This window comes from Mustela putorius, unplaced genomic scaffold, assembly GCF_011764305.1.
Source record: "Mustela putorius furo isolate JIRA1106 unplaced genomic scaffold, ASM1176430v1.1 tig00000174_pilon_pilon_pilon, whole genome shotgun sequence".
NCBI lineage: Eukaryota > Metazoa > Chordata > Mammalia > Carnivora > Mustelidae > Mustela > Mustela putorius.
Window position 1 is genome coordinate 37,603,489 of NW_025421304.1, and position 19,320 is coordinate 37,622,808.

Genomic DNA, 19,320 nt, shown 5'->3' on the forward strand with positions numbered 1-19,320 from the left:
TTTAATAAGCATTAGGATAACCAAAAAAAAATTTGTTTTTCATAACCGATAACCTTTGTAACATCCATGGCTTGAGATTTGAAAGGTCATCTCATAACATGTTTGGTACAGACACCTGAAAATTGCAAACACCTCAAAAGGGACCCACTCATGTCTTAAAGCTTTTTTTTTTCCTCTCATAACAATACAACTGAAGAAGTTGCCAGTTTGATATTTACAGTCAGTTTAGGACTGTAGAGTAGATGGGAAAGATGAGAGAGATGAAGAACTTAGAAATTCTCCAGATCTTAGAACTTTTCCTATTTAAAACAAACTGTATGGGGCACCTGGGAGGCTCAGTTGATTAAGCATCTTCCTTCAGCTCAGGTCATGATACCGGGGTCCTGGGATGGAGCCCAAAGTTGGACTTCCTGCTCAGCAAGGAGTCTGCTTCTCACTCTCTCTCTCCCCTGGCTCATGCTCTCTCTCCCCCACATCCCTCTCCCCTCGCCCTCATAAATAAAATCTTAAAAAATAAAAATACAAAAACAGACTGTACCTATCTGGGTAGGTCTCTGTACCAGTCTATTGAGAATGTGTGTACACCTTGCTATGGGTTATTTGATGAACATCTGTGCACATAAAGCTAGTGTTCATACCTGACACAATAAAGAATGGATGATGGGCTTTTGGTAGTATAGAAGATGATGAAATCCCCAGTGTCCATGTTGTATGGCTCTTTATAAAGGATCCAGGGTATTTTTGTGTTTGTTTTGTTTTTATTGTCAGGGTGGGATCCTGATTCACCTGTCATAAAAAGACATTTAAGTTCTCATCCAGAAAGAAGGCAGTAGTTCAACTCCAGGATTGATTAAGTCAGTCATCAAGCATTCATGTTCCTCTCATCTTTCTGCTCTGTTATGTTCGGATTGCTCCCCATGATTTCAAGGTAGCCTCCAAAGTTCCAGGAGTCTTGATCAGACTAGACAATATCTAGCAGCATAAGACCCCACGTCTCTGTGTCTCTCTTTATTAGCAAGTAAACCTTTCCAGGCAGTATCCTGGAGACTTCAGTTTTCATTGGCTAGAACTTGTCATGTGACTACCCTAACTCTCTCACATCAAGGGAATGGATTATTAAGACAAATCAGGATTTACCTTAGGTCGCTACAGGGTCACCTTCCCATGAGTCATGTGGGAAAAGGGTAGAGGTCTACCAGAACAAAGTTGGGTTCCAACAGTGAGGAGGAAAGCATGAGATGGATTTGGGGCAGGCAGCCTGGAGGATCTGTTATCACAGGTATGTGAAGAGGAGGACCCAGACATGTGAGCTGGAGAGGATATGTGAGGTGTGTCCCGTGCATGGGGGAAGGATAATGTGCCCTTAGTCGCACAAACCAACCCTTTTATTGTCTAGATCTGTGGTTCAAAGAATTTAGAGCCTGGTTATCAAGTCTGACTGCTCATGGGAATCACCTGGTCTTTAAAACTATTGTTGCCTGAGTCCTAGCCCAGAGGTTCTCATGTATTGGAATGAAGTCTTCAGATTCTAGCATGTAGCCCAGGTTGTGAACCACTGGTGTAGATCAACAATTCCCGTAGTGTCCTCTAAGGAACACTAGCTTTTTTTTTTTTTTTTTTTTTAGGAACACTAGCTTTGACTGAGGTGCTGCAGTACTGGATCCCTGGGTTAGAGAGGTTTAGGAGTAGCAATACACTTTCTCTCTTGTGCTCATCTCATCCCAGCAGTGCCCTTTTAGCAAATTAAAAACAATGACAATTCCCATCCCAGAGAACTTGTATAACCTTTTATACAAGTGTGTTTCTCACATTTCTTTGATTCAGAAACATTTCTGAGGGAATGACACCTGTTATGTTGAGTTGTGCTCCCTACAGAGATACACTGGAGTCCTAACGCCCAATACTCAAAATGAGATCAGAATTGGAAATGGGGTTGTTGAGGATATAATTAGTTAAGACAAAGTCATAATGGAGTAGGATGGGCCATCAATCCAGTATGGCTAGAGAACTTATAAGAGGAAAAGAAACACAGGGACAGATACAAGGAAGAAGGCCATGTGATGACACAGAGATTAGAATGATTCATCCTCAGGCCAAGGAACACCAAAGAACACCAAAAGCCAGAAGAGAACATGTCCCCTTTGACACCTTGATTTTGAGCTTCTATAAATATCTGTTATTTTAAGCCACCTAGTTTGTGCCACTTTGTTCTGGCAACTGTAGCCAATTTATATGACGGCTATTAACCTCTCTTCCCAAACACAGTTTGGGAAACTCTGAACTAGAATCATTCAGAAACAATCCCTGACCAACCAAGAAGATTAAATAGTTCACAGACATTATTTTTCCCAAACTCCAGACAATATTCGTTTTATTTCTAGAAGGAAATACATTTGAACAAACAGTCTATCACAGTAATGACAATTGCACATATCTCTCTATATATTTTTCTTATTTTTTCATTTGCCGGATGTGATGCCTTTTCTATGCACACAGGAAAACATCCAGAGAGAATGTAGAATCACCAGTAAACATAGGTCTGAGGCTTTGGCCTTCCCCTTCTATAACTGCTTATATTTGGATGAAGAGCTTAACCACTGGGTGCAGCTGGTGCAGGTGGAGGGGGCCAGGCCTCTGACCCGCTACTTGGGCAGCTCACTGCTGTTTCCAGGCTCCTCTGTTTTACATTTAATCCCCAGGAAACCTAGTATTTTCATCAGCAAAAAATCAGCAATCTCTCCTTCCTCCGACAGCTGAAGAGGGAAAAAGAACCATGTGACGTACATAGAACCATCCTCTTTGGAGGCTTCTCTTTCTTTCTAAGGAGAAACCATGGTATAATTGTCCAGTTCGGTCTCTGCCAAAGTCACTTCGGTATTTAGTCAACTTTGTGTTGGGAGTCTCCTTCTTCTGCAAATCCCAAGGGTGTGTTTTCCCACCTTTATCCCGAGGAGGTTCCTTCTTCCCTTATGACGAAAATGGTAAAATTCCCTCTTTCACCCCCAACAGAGACTCTTAGGAATGTATGTGCAAAGACCCTTGTGCATTGCTGCTGGGAATGTGAAACAGTGCAGCTGCTTTGGGAAATAGTTTGCTGGCTTCTCAAAATTTAAACCAGTTACCATATGACTGGTTGAAATACATTTCTAGGCCCAAGATGGAGCTGCTTCTGCCTGGCATGCCATGACAGCAAACTGAAGCTTACAGAACTTTTGGTGTCCCTGTAAATGCTCCCCTGCCTAGAATATCAGGTCGGCCAGTCCCCAAACACAAAGCCACCTCTGGGCTCTATACTTCTGTCTTACCCCAAACAAGGTTGACTGTGTGGCTCCAGCCAATCAGATATATATATTTTTTAGTTTTTCTCTTCCTTGTTCTTTATTATTTCTCCTGTAAAGCTTCCTGTGTTCCGCCCGATTTGTACTTCTCTGAATGGAGACTGTCCACTTCATGAAGTGTTAAAGTTTGTATCGCCTAAGTTTTCTGCTTTAATCATCTTTTAACAGATTCTCAGCCTCGGCTGTATTTTAAAATCACATGGGAAGATTTCAAAAATACCAGTGTTCTACTCATTCATCCAGGGATTCTGTGTTTATTGGTCCCAGTGCAGCAGCGGCAGATGTCCCAAAAGCCCCCATGTGATTCTAACGTACAAGTAGGGCTCAGAATCACTGGGGTTGTGAACGGAGTGCCGCCTTGGGAATCAGGAGACCCAATTCTAGTCTGCCCTTCATTTGCTTGTAATCTCAGGGAAGTAATTTCCTCCTTCTGGACTTGTTTCCCCTCCCATGAAACAGGGGCTTTGGGCGACAATGGTCTCTCAAATACCCATAATGTCTAATGCTGCTCGATCTCTTCCTAGTTCAAGGTCAGTGACTGTTGAAGAATAGACCAAAGGGACTCACCTGATCATATTTTTGCTCCTCATTGAAGGCTACCAGGATGACAGAGATAAATAGATTCAGCACCACAAATGTCATGAAAATGATGCAAGACCCGATCAGGAAAGAGCCAAGCACTGGGCTATAGTCCAGGACCTGTGGGGAAGAAAGCAAGACTCATCCCCAGGAGTCCTGTGACCTAGTGGCCACTTCCCCCAGGCACCCTCAGAGGAAAAACTGGTTCCCAGATGAGACAGGGCCTGGAACTAGGAAGGTCTGCTTCTGCCTGGCAGCTGAGAAAATGGGCAGTGTTCTCAAGAGCTGCTAGGAAAAAGGACAGCCAGCACCCCTTACTCCCTACTGCCACCATTTCCAAATATGGCTACCATTTCTGGCTAGGGCCAGGAACATTCTAGAGACCAGCACAGCCCTCTCCTGAATAGCCAGTGCCTGATGTTCTCCTGTAAGCAGGTGTCCCCAGGGTGAGCTATGGGCCCTAGTATGGGACTATCTGCCTAGAGAAAAGGGAACAATTTTATTTGTCCAAAGTTACCCTGTGCTTATCTGACATGGACTCAAGGGATAACATCCACCCAGGAGGAGGCATTTGAGGAGGGCGCTTTTTCTTTCTCATAAAGGCTTTATGTAGATGGCAATGTCTGTGTCCCCCACCCCCAACCCACCACACCCCATTACCTCCTCATAGTTAAAGATTCCTAGCTGAAGGCTGATCATCGTTTCTGCTGCATCAAAGAGAGTTTTGTAGGAACGGAGTTTCCAACCAAATATTAAGTTTGACTGTTATGGAAAGAGTTCTTGTGAACACAGAAAGAAACCAAGTGACCTCCCCACTCCACCCCCAACGCCTATTGTTTGACAGTAAAGTCAGTGTTCTGGGTCAGCCATATCCTTGGCCTAGCTGTACCCCTAATGCCAGTTCCTACAAGGGCCTGCAGGTGGGTGTGTGTACATACCCAGTTCTGTAAGGAATGAATATGCATTTCTGGGGCTCAGGCATCACCCATTAAGCCACTGTTATGTTCACTCAGATGACTGCTCTAAGAATCCACAATGAAACTAGGCTCCTTTAGGCCCCAACCTTTTTGCTCTCGGGGAGTTGGGTTGCATAACAAAACCGAACCCAGGTTTCTGCCTGGGCCTTACACCCCCACACAGTTATTTCCTCCTCCTTTCCCCCCAAAGATTTCCACTATTGTGTCAGAGACCCAACACTTCCTTGGCTCTGAGTTGGGTGACTTCTGGTCCCAGAGAACACTGCAGTATCTCCAGCTTCTGCACTTCAGATGGAGGACTGAATAAATCCATGTCAACTGAAGGGTCAGGTGGAGTATTTTTGATAAAACCAGACTCCAGCTTTTTAGCGTATACCCTCCATCACTGCATCGACATACCTCGCCCATTTCTCAGGGTGAGAGAGGAAGATGGAGTAGGCTCAGAGACTAGGGAGTCAGGGTTGAGGTAATAGGGACAGAAAAAGGATGAGGAATGGGAGAGGGTTAGAGAGGCCGTGGAAAACACCAGTGGGTGGTCAGGGATGATGGAATGTGAGACTGGATGGGGCCAAGGCGAGAACTGGGAGAAGAGTTGGGGTAGTGAGTGGGTCAGGATTGGGTGAAGGGTCAGAGAGGAGTGGGGGCCCTGGTACTATGGGGAATGTGGACTTGGAGAGGTTGGGGCATATTTAGATGGAGATCAAAATGTGGCAGAGGGTCTTTGTTTCTCACATTAAGTGAAAATGAAAGAGTTGATAGTGCAACATTTTTTTCATTCACAAAAGAGATTTGATTGCCAAACACCTCTCACTGTCAAGGGACTGAGTGAAATGATTTTCGGCACCATTAAGTTCATGCCTCATGTGCGAGGCATCAGGCAGTGACATAGTCTGCAGATGTGTCTGTCCTTCCTTCCCCATCTGCGCAAGTCATCTCCACATCCCCCAACACAGAGGGAATGTTCTGTGCATGTCTGAGCAGTTGGGATGTCAGGAGACCTGACACATCCAGACAGGGTCGAGATACAGAAGGGAATTCTTTGTTGGAGGTAGTTAGCCATTTCAGTCGTAGAGACTATACCTCCTCACTCTTACCCATCTGAGGTCTCTAGCCTTTTTCATTTGGGTTGGCCAGTTTATGAGCTCCCAGCTTAAAAGCCCTGGACTTAGAAGCCCCATCTTCTCCCTCAGGTACTGAAGTCTTCTCAACCCTAACCCTCAACCCCCCACCCCTGAGAAGCCTTTGCTTCCAAGGAGACCAGCCTTGAAGGTTTTACTGAAGAAACCACTCACCGCAATGGAGTAAGCCAGAAGCATGATAAGGATGACAACAATGAAGCCTGAAATGTCCCCCCAAGCCCGGCGCAGGGCTGAAGTGATCATGTTCATTTTGGGGTTCAACCTGAGCAGATGCCAAAGCTTCACTGTGGACAGCAGTACCAGGAAGGCAATGATGTAGCCAAGGGCAGCATCAGCTGCTGCTGTCTCACCAAAACTGATCTCCCTGTGGGACCGAAAGGGGAGACTAGGTCTCAGAGACTATGGAATCTCAGCGTAGGAGGCTGGATTGGATTTAACATGATCCCAGAGGCCATCACTTCCCATAATAGGTCTGAGAGATAGAACTGGTCCAATTTCCCCAGCCAGGTAATGGTGAGCTGGTGATGATGGTGATGGTGGGATGATGGTTATGATGTGAATACGATAGTGATGTTGGTGATAATGATGGGGATGATGGTGAGGATGATGCCTATGATAGGGATGATGATGTTGATGGTAGTCATGGGACCAGTACCTAGCATTTTTGGTTAATGGCTACAGAGCTATGGAAGAAGAGCAAAGGAGGAAACCTCCCAGTGTCAAGAAGATGGAAGTAAGGGCATTCCGTGAGCCTCCCCTCCTGGTTTGGGGTCCATGGTTTAGATGCCCTGCCCTCCCTCACACTTTCTGAGTGTGTGCCTGCCCTGCCCTTGCATTTGAAGGAGGGATGGAAGTACCATTCAGTTTCTTTGCTAAGTTAGGGCCTGTTGAACCTCAACTGCATTGTCTCAATTGACCTTCAAGATCACTGGATGAGGTAAGTATTACGGTCTCCGTTCTACAGATAAGGATGAAGGATTGGCTCAAGGTCACAGAGCTAGTGACATAACTAGTGGCGGAAGGATGAGAGTTGGAATCCAGGCATGTCTGATTTCACTCTGCCCTTCATTCCCTTCTCTTCCTATATTTGGACTTTTAATTCAGTCTTAATGTCGTTGTATCATTAACATGACATAGAACTAAGGATGCCTGAGCAACTCAGTGAGCCAAGCATCCCACTCTTTATCTCAGCTCAGCTCTGTTCTCAGGGTTGTGTGTTCAAGCCCTGTGCTGGGCTCCACACTGAGCATGGAACCTACTTAAGGAAAAAAGAAAAAAAAAAAAAAGTAAAATGGGGTAGACCTATATCTGGTGACATGGATGGAGAACAGGTTGTTGTTACAGGATTTCCTTTTCCTTTGGTGCCTGTGGTTCTGGGTCACAACACTTTGACCAAAGAGTGGTGGGCAGCAAAGCAAAGTTTCCTGAGCAATAGTCAAGTGATAATTCGAAGCTCCTGAAGAGGGAGGAGACCTCTGGGCTTGCCCCAGGAGTTTCTAAATCTATGGGTCTTTATGGGCTTGCTTAGTTGTTTTAATCTGATAAACCCTCCATGCATTTGTCATTCAATCAGGTTTTTGTCATCCATCAGTGGGAAAGAATGGAGGGCTCTTTCCAGGGTGGTGTAAAATGCTTTTAAGGCTGTTTTCCTCTTTGGTTGGGGGGTGGGGGGCTTTGTTCCTGCCTGCCTTTCTTACCTGAAAAACAAAAGGGGGTGGATGTTGATAATTCCATCTTTTAGAAGTTTAGGGAAGATTAAAGTATATAAGATGATGCTTTTAAAGTGTTTTTATAACAGAGTACAGCATCCAACAATAAATAAATGTTTTCCATATCAATAAAATCAGTGGATGAGTCAAGACGCAAAATGGTTTGAAGTAAGGATTGGGATCCTATAGACACACAAGCTAGGTTTTGGGGTTTTTTGTTTGTTTTGTTTTGTTTTGTTTTAAGATTTTAAGAAATCTCTACACCCTACATAGGACTCAAACTCATGATCTTGAGATTAAGAGTCACATGTTCTACTGACTTAGCCAGCCAGGTACTCCTTAAGGATTTTAATTTTAAGTAATCTTAAAATTACTTTGTAAGCATGAGGCTCGAATTTATACCCCCCAGGATCAAGAACTGCATGGTCTACTGACTGAGCCCCTCTCATAAGCTAGGTTTACATTACTTCTCTGCCACCTTTTAACTCTGTGGCTTGGAAGTTAGCTCTCTGAGCTTCAGTTTCTTTCTCTCTCTCTCTCTTTTTTAAATCTTTTATTTATTTATTTATCAGAGAGAAACAGCACAATCCGGGGAGCAGCAGACAGAGGGAGAAGCAGGCTCCCTGCTGAGCAAGGAGCCGGATGCAGGACTGTATCCCAGGACCCTGGGATCATGACCTGAGCTGAAGACAGAGGCTTAAATGACTGAGCCACCCAGGCATCCCTTCAATTTCTTTATTTGTAAAATGGAGTAGTGTTAATGTAAGCAGAAAGAGTTATGTGTCCCCAGAAACAGAAAGACCTAGCTTTCTTGACAATAGGAAGTCATTTTAGGCCCCCAGCCATCTTGTGAGTGAATGTAAGAATAAAACAGCCATTATCAGGCCAGGAGATAGTCTGATCGTATCAGGGACAGTCAGCCTGAAACAAAAGCAAGATTGACTTGATGTGCATTCTTGAGTTCTCTTTGCAGGATCTAAACCTCCTTGAGTACTCAGATACCAGACCAACTAAAGCCAGGGAATTGATAATGCTGACCTTTGCCAGCCCGAGTGACTTTGACCTGGACTCAATTACCCTAAGATGACTTCTGCCCCAAGGCTGTGGTGTATTTCCCATCGTGCCTGCAAGCCCATTCCGAATATGCATTCCCCCTTACCTCAAAACCACCAGTTTTGTTGTTTGAGGAGACACTGCTTTGGAAAAGATCCTTGGTGTTCTCCTTCACTTTTTGCAAACAAAATTCTGCCTTTTCCTACTCTTTTGGCTTGGTGGTGTGTTTTGGCTGGACACCCACCAAGAGGCAAACTCACGTTCAAGTAGTAACAACATGTACCATTGTGGGTTCTCCTGAGCATCTGGTGGGCTAGTGCCTCTTGCCTAGCAGAGTGGACACTTTGTAAATGGTATCAGATGTAGGCAGACTGGTGTGCTGCTACATCTTCTGGGCAGGGACCTTCACAGGGTGTCACATGGTTTTATGTTTTGGTAAGATTTTCAAAAGTAAGATACTGTTCTATTTTGTCTTAAAGAGCTTTCTCAACTACAGATGTGTTAGGCCCCAAACCTGAATCTAAGTGGTAGCTATAGTTATGTTTTTCAAGAGTGAACCTGATCTGAGGATCAACAAGATTTCAAAAGCCACACCACCACCCGCAGACCACCCTCCCTACCCCCGCCGCAACCCTGGGGCCACAGAGCTGGAGGAAACAGGTCTAATATGGGAGTTGGGCCCCGAGGCAGAGCCACTTACTCCTCCCCATGGTTCCGGTAGTGCTGGAGGTCTCGTTCTGCCAGGATGGCCCTCTTCACAAACATCGCCAGGGCACTCCAGCTGGCCAGGATGATGGTTAGCTCCAGAAGATTCCACTTGCTATAGAAATAGCCCCACCTCTGTTTCCTCATGAGCTTGCCCTGGGAGAAGAGCTGGAGGTTCTACCACATGCTATAGCCAGAACTGTGCCTCCCCACCCCTTCCACCATGGCTCTTCAAAGCACCCAAGATGACCCTCCTAGAGAAGCTTCTCAATAAAGAAGCCCCAGAGTACCTGGGGCCTCTCCCCAGCCTTGTGCACACACCTCATCTGCTTTCAGCACCAGCATGGTTTGTAGAATTGGGGCACATAAGAGTAACAGCATCTAACAAGAAAAATATTTAATTATCCCACTCGTTCATTTACTTTAGAAAACCTATCATTGTGAAATCTTTCTCTGCCCCTTTGAGATGTATGTAAATCTTCTTGAAAGTTAAACTAGCTTCAGGAATGTTTTTCTAAAGGACCTGGGAGCTTTCTCTTTGAAGGGTGAACATGAAGGAAGGTAGTACCCTTCATTTGCAGTTTCTCTGGGAGGGTCAAAGGTATTATGTTGTGCAAGTTCTAAGCCTCAAGTGGTAGGCACCTGGTTCCAGGTTGCACAATTACCTCCTAGTGTGAACATGTACATTTATTTTTCCTTTCGATAAAGGCAGTTACAAAAGTGGCCATCCCAATTACTAGCTGAATTTAGGGTGGACTAGTAGGACAGATGATGCCATGCATCCTCTTGAGGATTCATTACTATTTATCTTAAGGATGAATGTGTAATGGATCCCATTAGCTCTGCAGTATGCAAAAGTGAGACTCCTTTCTGTCTTTGGAATTTCTTACTGGATTGCCTGGGACGCATACCACAGTTTAGCGTCATGCTTATTCAATAAGAAAAGTTGTTTTCTTGGGAGAAGTTAGGAGTTACTGTTTAACAGATACAGTTTCAGTTCTGTAAGAGGAAAAAAACTCTGGAGATGGGTGGTAGTGATGGTTGCGTGACAATGTGAATGTACGCAACGTCACTGAGCTGTACATTTAAAGAGGCTGCGGGGGGTAACTTCTATATTATATATCTTTATCTACCACAATTAAAAATGAGTAGTTTTGGGGCACCTGGGTGGCTTAGTGGGTTAAGCCTCTGCCTTCAGCTCAGGTGATGATCTCAGGGTCTGGGGATCGAGCCCCACATTGGGCTCTCTGCTTAACAGGGAGCCTGCTTCCTCCTCTCTCTCTGCCTGCCTCTCTGCCAAATAAATAAATAAAAATCTTTTAAAAATTTTTTAAAAATGGGGTAATTTTGTTAAAGTAGTTTTTTTTTTTTCTACCTTTGTGGACAGGTTTTCTAGATTGGTAGGAGACTTTGTTTTAATCATCTTTCCCCATCAGGTGTCACATGTCAAAGGTATTATGTTGTGCAAGTTCTAAGCCTCATGCGTTTCACTCCCACTAAAGAGAATCTTCCAGGTCTGTTACATTTCCCTCTTCCTCCCTACTCTTCAGGAGAACTGATTAGTGTTTGGCTGCTAAGAGGCTAAAGTTTACCTCCATTAAAAAGGGATGAAGGAGGGTAAGATTTTCAGAACTGCTTAAGTGGCGTTTTTGAAAAAGATTTAAGGGCTTTGGAGATAAGTGTTGTGCTGCCCCTGCAGGCAGAGGGTGAGGGCAACCCAGAGAGGGAGGAGCGATCTGGGGGGTGTGGTGGGGTGGGGACTGGATGGGCCTCCTTTGGTGTTCTTAGGTTGTTATTTGATGACTGTTCCCTGTTCCCTTTGCATTGGTGATGCCCAGAGGCCCCGTGGGATCCAGGTTTATAAGTCTGAGGTGCAACAGAGGTGTTGAGTGTCAAGTTCAGTGAGCACACTCTCTGGATTCAATTTTGGCCTTGAATAAATTCCTTAAATGTCTCTGGACTTCAGCTTCCTACTCTGTGAAGTGGAGCCAATAGAACCTTTCTCCTGTTTTTTTTTTTAAGATTTTATTTATTTATTTAACAGAGAGAGAGAGAGAGATCACAAGTAGGCAGAGAAGGGGGGGGAAGCAGGTTCCCCGATGAGCAGAGAGCCCTGTGCAGGCCTCCATCTGAGGACCCTGAGATCATGACCTGAACCAAAGGCAAAGGCTTAACCCACTGAGCCACCCAGGCGCCCCCTCCTGGTATTAAAAGTTCTTCGCACAATGTCTTTCACGTGGTAAACTCTCAAAGTACCGTCCTTACTTTAAAGTGGTGGTTGTGACTGTTGAGCAGGGGATGGGGATGCCCTTTCAAGATGTCTGATTTGCATTTTTGGTGGGGCAGGGGCATATACCGAGCTTGGAATGAGTTCCCAGCTTCCTCAAACCACCATCATTATCAACATCTGCACCTTCATTTTGCAACATGGTGGTATTTAAAGGTAGCAAAGGAGATTTTTTTCCCTAATTGCCAGGGACCACAGGTGAGCCACTGGCTACCTTTGATGTTTTTGAAGGGTCTCAGTTCTTCTCCCTTCCCCACCCAGGAAGGATCACCCTCTGAGTCTCAGTTCCTGAGAGGTCCTGAAAGCTAGTACCTGAGCTGGGTCAGCCCTCAGAACTGCAGAAGGACCAAAAGGATGCCATGGCAAACAGGTTAGCAGAATGTGCCCCTCTCCCTTCTTCAGCCCTCACTCCAGGGGAGGTCCACGAGAGGGGACAGGCACACTGCTGCTTCCATCCAATGGAGCTGTCATCTACCCCTCACCTGCACAACCATGTAGTAGAGGAGGAACAGGAGGTAGATGGCTTCTGCTGCTACCACGAAGGGGTGCCAGCCGTCAGTGAAGGGGTACAGGTGCAGGCTCTGCAGGTTCACATGTGTAAGGAAGGTTCCTGGGAAGCAAAACGTGTTCTGTTCACCCAGTCACCCACCCGCTCAGAGCCACCACTTCTGACTGGAAGGCATCAGTGACATGATGCAAGCTCGGGCCCTTCCGAGGACTGGCAAGGGCAGAAGAGAAGGTAAATATCCTTCAGACCCACAGACCCAAGGGACTGGGTGCACAGTGGATGTCAAAGGCAATGAACATATTAGAGGGGATGCAGGAAGCATAGCTGGAAGAGCTGCTTCCTATCCTCTGCATCATTACAAGTTGTAAAATGTTGTTTTAGGTGAAATTATCTGTTACCAGGTCACCCCTTCTCCAGCCTTTCACTGCCAGCCCCCCAGCCTGCCTTCCCCAGAGTAGGAAGCTGAAGATGATGAGCTGTTTTCAGACTCTCAGTTTGGTTCCCTCAGGGTATCTTGGGGACGGGCCAGAGAGAAGTGGAGGCAACTAGTAATAAGGCTGGAGCAATGCTGGAACCCGACCTTTGGGTGCCCAGGAAGAACCAAGACCCATCCCCGAGTCTGCCAAACAACACTGGACCCAGAACTCTGGCCCTGGGGCCCAGAGGGAGGGGTGTCTGTCTTCTAGAACACTATAGATGGGGTCACAGGTGAGGCTGCCCACCCAGGGCGCTTGTCTCCAGGGTCAGAGTGATGATGCAGAACAGGTTAACGTTGGCATTGTAGACGGTGAACTCCACAAAAACAGCTCTGGTCAGTCTGTCCAGCCAGGTATTGTCAAAGAGGTATTGGAGAATTCTGTAGGAAAAGGACTGTTTAGGGACATCTCCAATTACAGTGGCTCCCTGCCCCCCTGTCCAGGAAGGAGACCAGGGTTTCCTATAGAAATTTCTCCCTCTGGCTCTGCTCCGTCCCCTGGGCCATAGGACCTGGGGGCTCCTCCTGGGAGTGATCAGTTTCCCACCAATGGTGCAGTGTCTTGGCACGCATAGTCTCCTGAACATTGGGGGCCACGCATAGTCTCCTGAACATTGGGGGCCACACTTACAGGACCTTTTCTCCCCATAGTGCCAGCATCCGCATCATCTGGAAACTCAGTAAAAATGCAGATTCTCAGTCCCCATCCCAGATCTTTGGAAACAAATTCCTCTAAGGGATCTGTGTTTTGCAAATCTGTGTTCTGATGAGCCTTCCAGGTGGGTGTGATACTTTTTAAAGTTTGAGGACCACCCGTGTGAGAGGAGCCACATAGAAAATCAGGGGCTTAGGCAAGCCGACTCAGCTTCCTTACCTAGGGTGGTGGTAACACCAGTGCTTTGGGAACATTGTGAAGAGAAAATGCAACAGTGTGTCGTTTGTCTGTGTGAAATAGGGACAGCTGTTATTACTGGCATTAATAGTGATGGGCCTGTTTTAAGATATGCCCTGTGCCCACTGGGTCTGTGTCCTGCTTTGTGTTTAGAAGAGAGAACATCAGTTGTTGCAAGTGGCAGGAAAACACTTCTTACACGGAAACTGACAATTCCTGTCCTGTCCTGAATCCCAGGGGACCCCTGTCAGTTGACCCCTGTCAGTTGTTCTCTGTAGGGTTTTGTTTCCTGTGTTCCTCAAGATGCCTGAGGTGCAAATGGGTTCACTAACTTGCCTGGGGCCACACAGCTAACAGGAGCAGTGCCAGGGTTTCACACTTAGGACTGTCTAACTCTGGAGTATGCTGGGAGAGGCAGTCTGCATAGGCCCTGGATGTCCCTGCTCCACCTTGTTGAGTATTCCAGGAATGCAAGTTCCTGGCTGGGCTTTACCCAAGCCATTTCTTAAGGCTGTGTTTGCAGTGAGAAACCTCGAGGGATAAGGTAATGTCCTTCAGATAAAGAGCAGGTTTGCTTCTGTCACTATAGAAACAGTGAATGCTCCAAACTCAGTGTTCTTCCTTGCTACTATAATTCGCTGCACATAAAAGCATGATTCTTGGCTAAGATTACTAGCCTTAGCCACTTCCTATCTGCCTGGTAGTAGATGTCTTTGTGTAGTAGAGCTCCATATCCCTACACTGGCTCTAGCAGAGGCCACCAGACTCAGCCACCAGGCCGAGGGTGCTGGAGAGGGACTTTGAGATTGTAGTTTCCAGGGACCCAGAAATACAATCTGAATACTTCTGTGTCCCCCAGTTCCTCCCTACAATGACATGAATGAGCTTTGCTGCACCTGCTAATAAGACCCAGACCCTAGGAAATGGCTTTCCTTGGGTATACGTGAGTCAAGTGAGTCTTACCTTGATGCGCTTTTGCGATCAGTCCCCAAGGGGACCACATAACCTCCTCCCCGGTACATAGTGAGTTTGCCCCAGATGGGATACCCTCGGCGTTGGCTCTGGCTCTGGTACTGCCAAGCCTGGGAAAAGCCACTGCTGTTATTGGGTATGGAGGCATTCCAGCCTTCCCCATAGTCTGACAGATCTTCAATATCCAGAGAGTATGGTGCATGGCATCCATTGAGAGAAGCCTGCAGCTGTGGGGCAAGAGAGCAAGAGTTTTCCCGGACCCTCACTTGGCGAATCTGGGCACTGCCCACCAGCTTAGAATTCCCATCCGTGACAAAGCCTGGAAATGAAAAACAGGTGGGTCAGCCTAGCCATCAAAATTGTCTTAGTGCATCCTGGCCTGGATGTTAACATGAACTTCAGTGTACCCAGTGTAAAAACAGTCAAGAGTAAGTGGTTCATGGCCAATCACAGGCTATATTCATCACCATCTTCCACGCTTAGGTGTGGTCTACTTCCTGCATAACTTCTCTTAAGGAATGGTACCCCCACCACCTGGTCATCAACTTGGAGACCTTTTGTGCCCTTTCTCTCAATGCTCATATCCTAATGGTCAAGGCTCATCAACTCTACCTCTTCACTGTTGTCTGCTCCCATGCTCATTTCTCCATTCACCCCTTCCTCTCATGCCTCCATCAGCCCCATCATTTCTAGCATCCTAACTACTCTCTATTCCAACTTCCACATGATTCTAGAATGATCCCTCTTAAGTGCAAATTCCATTATGTTACTCCCTCCCGAAGAAACTGTCAATGCCTCATTTCCTTAAGCATAAAATAGAACTTCTGAGACCCTTGATGATCTGACCCCTATTCCTCTTTTGCTTTACTTTTAATTGGTCCTCAACTCATACCTTACACTGCAGCCACACTCAGCACTTTGTAATTCCAGGGACGTGCTGTGCTACTTCAGGCTTACCTTTCCCCCTATTGTCCCTTGCACCCGGTATACTGCTTCTGCCTAGCTGATTCATGCTCATGTATCTCTCACTTACAATGTCCTCCACTCTGCATCAGGGGAGGTTTAGGGCCCCTCTCTTGTGCACACACAGCCTTCTGAGGGTCTCTCTTTCAAAGCATATGGTCCTGTGGTTATTGGCTCTCTGTGAGGCTGATGTGACCCACTCCTGTTCCTAGAAAGCAGTCTGCAAAAGGGGGCTGACATTTGTCCTCAGGTGAGGGAAAAGTACCTGGGTAATAACTGTATAGGTTGCTCAGGAGGGTGGTGTTGGCCCACACGAAGAACTCTCTGAAGCTTAATACAGCTGAAAAGCCTTGGGTGAAGCTGTGCTCAAGGTGTCTGTTGAAGTGGTAGGTGCTGGGGTCCCTCTGCCCATAGGCGACCAGCAGCAGCATCCACAGGAAGCCCAGGTATGCTGAAAGTGGAGGTGTAACCCCCGGTCAGGCAGGGTTCCCAAATCCCACCAAGCCCAAGGCAGGAAACAGAATGGCATACAACTCAGAATAGTTGAGGTCTTGTAGACCAGCTTCTTGCCCCCTAGTGACAGTGGAACCAATCCTTAGACAGTGGAAAGGAGTTAAATCCGCAGATATGAGCTTGCCACCTGGGTTCAAATTCTGGCTCCGCCACTTCCTGTCTATGTGCTTTACTAGTGACTTAACCCCTCTGCTTAACCCCTAGTTAACCCCTAGTTACTAGATTTACTAGTGACTTAACTAGTACTTAGCCCCTCTGCTTTACTCTCCTCATCTGTGAAGTGGGGATAATAATTCTGTTTCATAAGGTTATAATAAATTAATATTTATTAAGCACTTAAAAATAGGGCTTGCCCAGAGTTCACACTATATGAACATTTCTTAAAAAGAATCTTCTGAAAATGGGGCTCTGCCATGTTATAATGCTGAGGATAGAGCAATGAAAATGACAGTTGTGTTCTGAGCACTCGTGGAGCTCACCTCTGGACAGGTGAGTGTGATGTAAGGGCCCCTTACATACAAAGATTTAGTTTAGGAGGCCAGCCACCAGAATGTGGGGGGTGCAGAGTATTACCCAGAATCTCTGGGTTCAGGGCCTGGGAATATGCATCCCAGCAAGCCCTCCCTGGGATGAATTGGGGCTCTGCCCACACCTCTAGGCTCTCTTCATTCTGTAACATGCTGCTACTCCTATGCAAGCTCACCTGTTCTCTGCATTTGTGTGGCTGTATGTGCTCAACCATTGGGAGGGCAGGGCAGGAGTGCTGCAGGGTCCATGTCCTCCCCGAGAGCAGCCTTCACCAGTGACCTGTGTGACAACCTGGAGGTATGTACTATAAACCCCCACAGAGGTCCCCAGCAGGACTGAGCTCCAGTTCTCACACGGAACCCACTCATCACCACACCTTCTTTCACCTCCCTTCTCTTCTATACTTTCCTTTTCTCTACCAGTGTTTCCCAGGATCACCTCCAAAGCAACTACTTGTACCCCAATCTGCTTATGGGAGAACCCAGACTAAGATACACAGTGGTGTTTGAAAGCAGGCTTGGGGAGTCTTTCCAAAGACATAGTCTTTGGGCTGAGAATTAAAGAATAAGGACTTAGTCAAAAGAAAAGATGGGGAGGAGAGGAGACACATTCCAGGCAGATTAGATTAGTCTGGGCAAAGGCCTGGGGTCCAGAGAGTGAAGGAGTCCCAGAAGCAGCAGGACATGGTGTGTCCAGAGCTCAGAGCACAAAGGGCTGCAAGAGGTGACCCAGGGTGGGCAGAGCCACAGTAGGGAGTTTGGATTTTATCCTAAGGGCCATGTGGGGCCACCAAGGGATTTTAAGTATAGGGGAGAAGCTGGGGCGAGACAGTGTGGGTCTGTCAAAGATTATACCGTTGTCTGTTGAAGTCTGTGCTGACAACCAGTGAGTGAGGAGACTGCTTGTGGGTGACCTTGGTTGCCTACCCAAGATTTCTCTGATGAAGGCAAATGCCTTCTGTTCCTTGAGATGGGTGGTTTTCATCTTCTCGACGTCAGCGGCCAAAGGCGGCTGGTAAATGTCCTTTCTGCTGCATCGTCGTGCTCGGAACAAGGCAGAGGGGTCTGTGAAAGCAAGGACATGAGGACTGTCTCCCAAAAGGCAGTGGAACCAGCCTCAACTTTTGCAACCAGAAGCCTCCTGTCTTCACCAGGACCAACAGGATCCGCCATTCCTACTCCTCAGGAGCCACTTCCCAATGCTGCCCTCCATGCCTCTGCCACCACCATCCCTATACTCAAAATTCTGACCCTACTCCAGCTGGAGGATTCGCCTCATACTGAAAGTACAACACCCTCCCCTCCCTGTGCTCCTGAACCCTAAGACAGAGCCCAGTGTTCCCAAAGCTGTAATGGATGGAAGAAGGAGGGTCACTAATATTTCAAAGTCCTGTCATGTCTAAGTATCTTATTTTTTAAGCCACTTTATTGAACTATAGTTTTCATAAATTTTCCCACTGGACATCTACAATACGATGATTTTAGTACATTTATAGAGTTGTGCAACCATCACCATAACCCAGTTTTAGAACATTTTCATCAACCCAGGAAGTTCCCTCACGTCCCCGTCAAGTCAGTCCCCACTCCCAGTCTGTCCTACCCTTAGCCTCATTAATTTGCTCTCTGTCTCTATAGATTTTTTTTTTCTGGATATTACATATAAATGGAATCCTACAGTGCATCGTTTCTTGTGTCTGGCTTCTTTCACTTAGCATAACGGTTTGGAGTCCATCCATGTTGTGTAATTAGTATTTAGTTCCTTTTTTGGTATGGGTACACTCCTGTCATGCATTCATATCTAAATCATTACTAGTGTTGGCTATTAGGAATAACACTGCTACGAACATTCACATACAGGTGATTTCTCTCGGGTAGATTCCTAGGAGCAGCAGTTGGCTCTTTTATTTTTTTTTAAATTTTTTTATTTTTTTAAAGATTTTATTTATTTGTCAGAGAGAGGGAAAGAGAGCGAGCACAGGCAGACAAAATGGCAGGCAGAGGCAGAGGGAGAAGCAGGCTCCCTGCCGAGCAAGGAGCCCGATGTGGGACTCGATCCCAGGACGCTGGGATCATGACCTGAGCCGAAGGCAGCTGCTTAACCAACTGAGCCACCCAGGCGTCCGGCAGTTGGCTCTTTTAGATGAACCTGCTCTGAACATGTATATATAAGTTTTTGCATGCAAATAAGTCTTCATGTCTCTGGGATAAATGCCCAAGAATGCAATTGCTGCAGCATATGGTGAGTCCATTTTTACTTTTGAAAGAAACTGCCAAACTTTTCCAGAGTGACGGCATCCATTCCCACCAGCAGTGCGTGAACGCTCCAGTTTCTCTGCATCCTTGTCAGCATTTTTTACTTTACGTTTTACTTAGAGCCATTCTGATAGGGGCATATTACCCCAAATGTCTTTTGAATCCATGCCTTCCGTTCCACCCCCAGTGCCAGGACATGTCACCTCTTATCTGGACCATTCCAGTAGTCTTTTCCCCACTGGTACTTTTGACCCAGTACTTTTGGTTTCCTAAGAGCAGCCATAGTGATCTTTCTCAAATCACAAGATAGATCACGCCTCTCTCCTCTGCAGCACTCCGGAATCCCAGCACCCACCCAGGTGCTACAAGGCTCTGCTCCCCACCCACCTCTCGGTCGTCACCTTGAACCATTCTCCCCCTAGTTCCCCTT

At 46.4% G+C, this 19,320-nt stretch overlaps 1 protein-coding gene and 1 long non-coding RNA gene across 7 annotated transcripts in view; one reads left to right on the top strand and one right to left on the bottom strand.

The window, feature by feature from the left end:
* The window catches only part of LOC106005947, a 97,659-nt gene that overhangs the window by 20,660 nt on the left and 57,679 nt on the right, over nucleotides 1-19,320 (top strand). The window lies entirely within an intron of this gene.
* The window catches only part of PKD1L2 (polycystin 1 like 2), a 90,608-nt gene continuing 73,601 nt past the window's right edge, over nucleotides 2,314-19,320 (bottom strand). The window contains exons 34-43 of the mRNA XM_004753929.3: nucleotides 17,565-17,702; nucleotides 15,863-16,048; nucleotides 14,626-14,953; nucleotides 13,018-13,151; nucleotides 12,270-12,397; nucleotides 9,496-9,656; nucleotides 6,187-6,397; nucleotides 4,578-4,679; nucleotides 3,906-4,037; nucleotides 2,314-2,753 (exon numbers count right to left, since the gene is read on the bottom strand). Of these exons, the coding sequence (XP_004753986.1) occupies nucleotides 2,643-2,753; nucleotides 3,906-4,037; nucleotides 4,578-4,679; nucleotides 6,187-6,397; nucleotides 9,496-9,656; nucleotides 12,270-12,397; nucleotides 13,018-13,151; nucleotides 14,626-14,953; nucleotides 15,863-16,048; nucleotides 17,565-17,702 (1,631 nt within the window). The 3' untranslated portion in view covers nucleotides 2,314-2,642. The remainder of the gene's footprint in view (nucleotides 2,754-3,905; nucleotides 4,038-4,577; nucleotides 4,680-6,186; nucleotides 6,398-9,495; nucleotides 9,657-12,269; nucleotides 12,398-13,017; nucleotides 13,152-14,625; nucleotides 14,954-15,862; nucleotides 16,049-17,564; nucleotides 17,703-19,320) is intronic.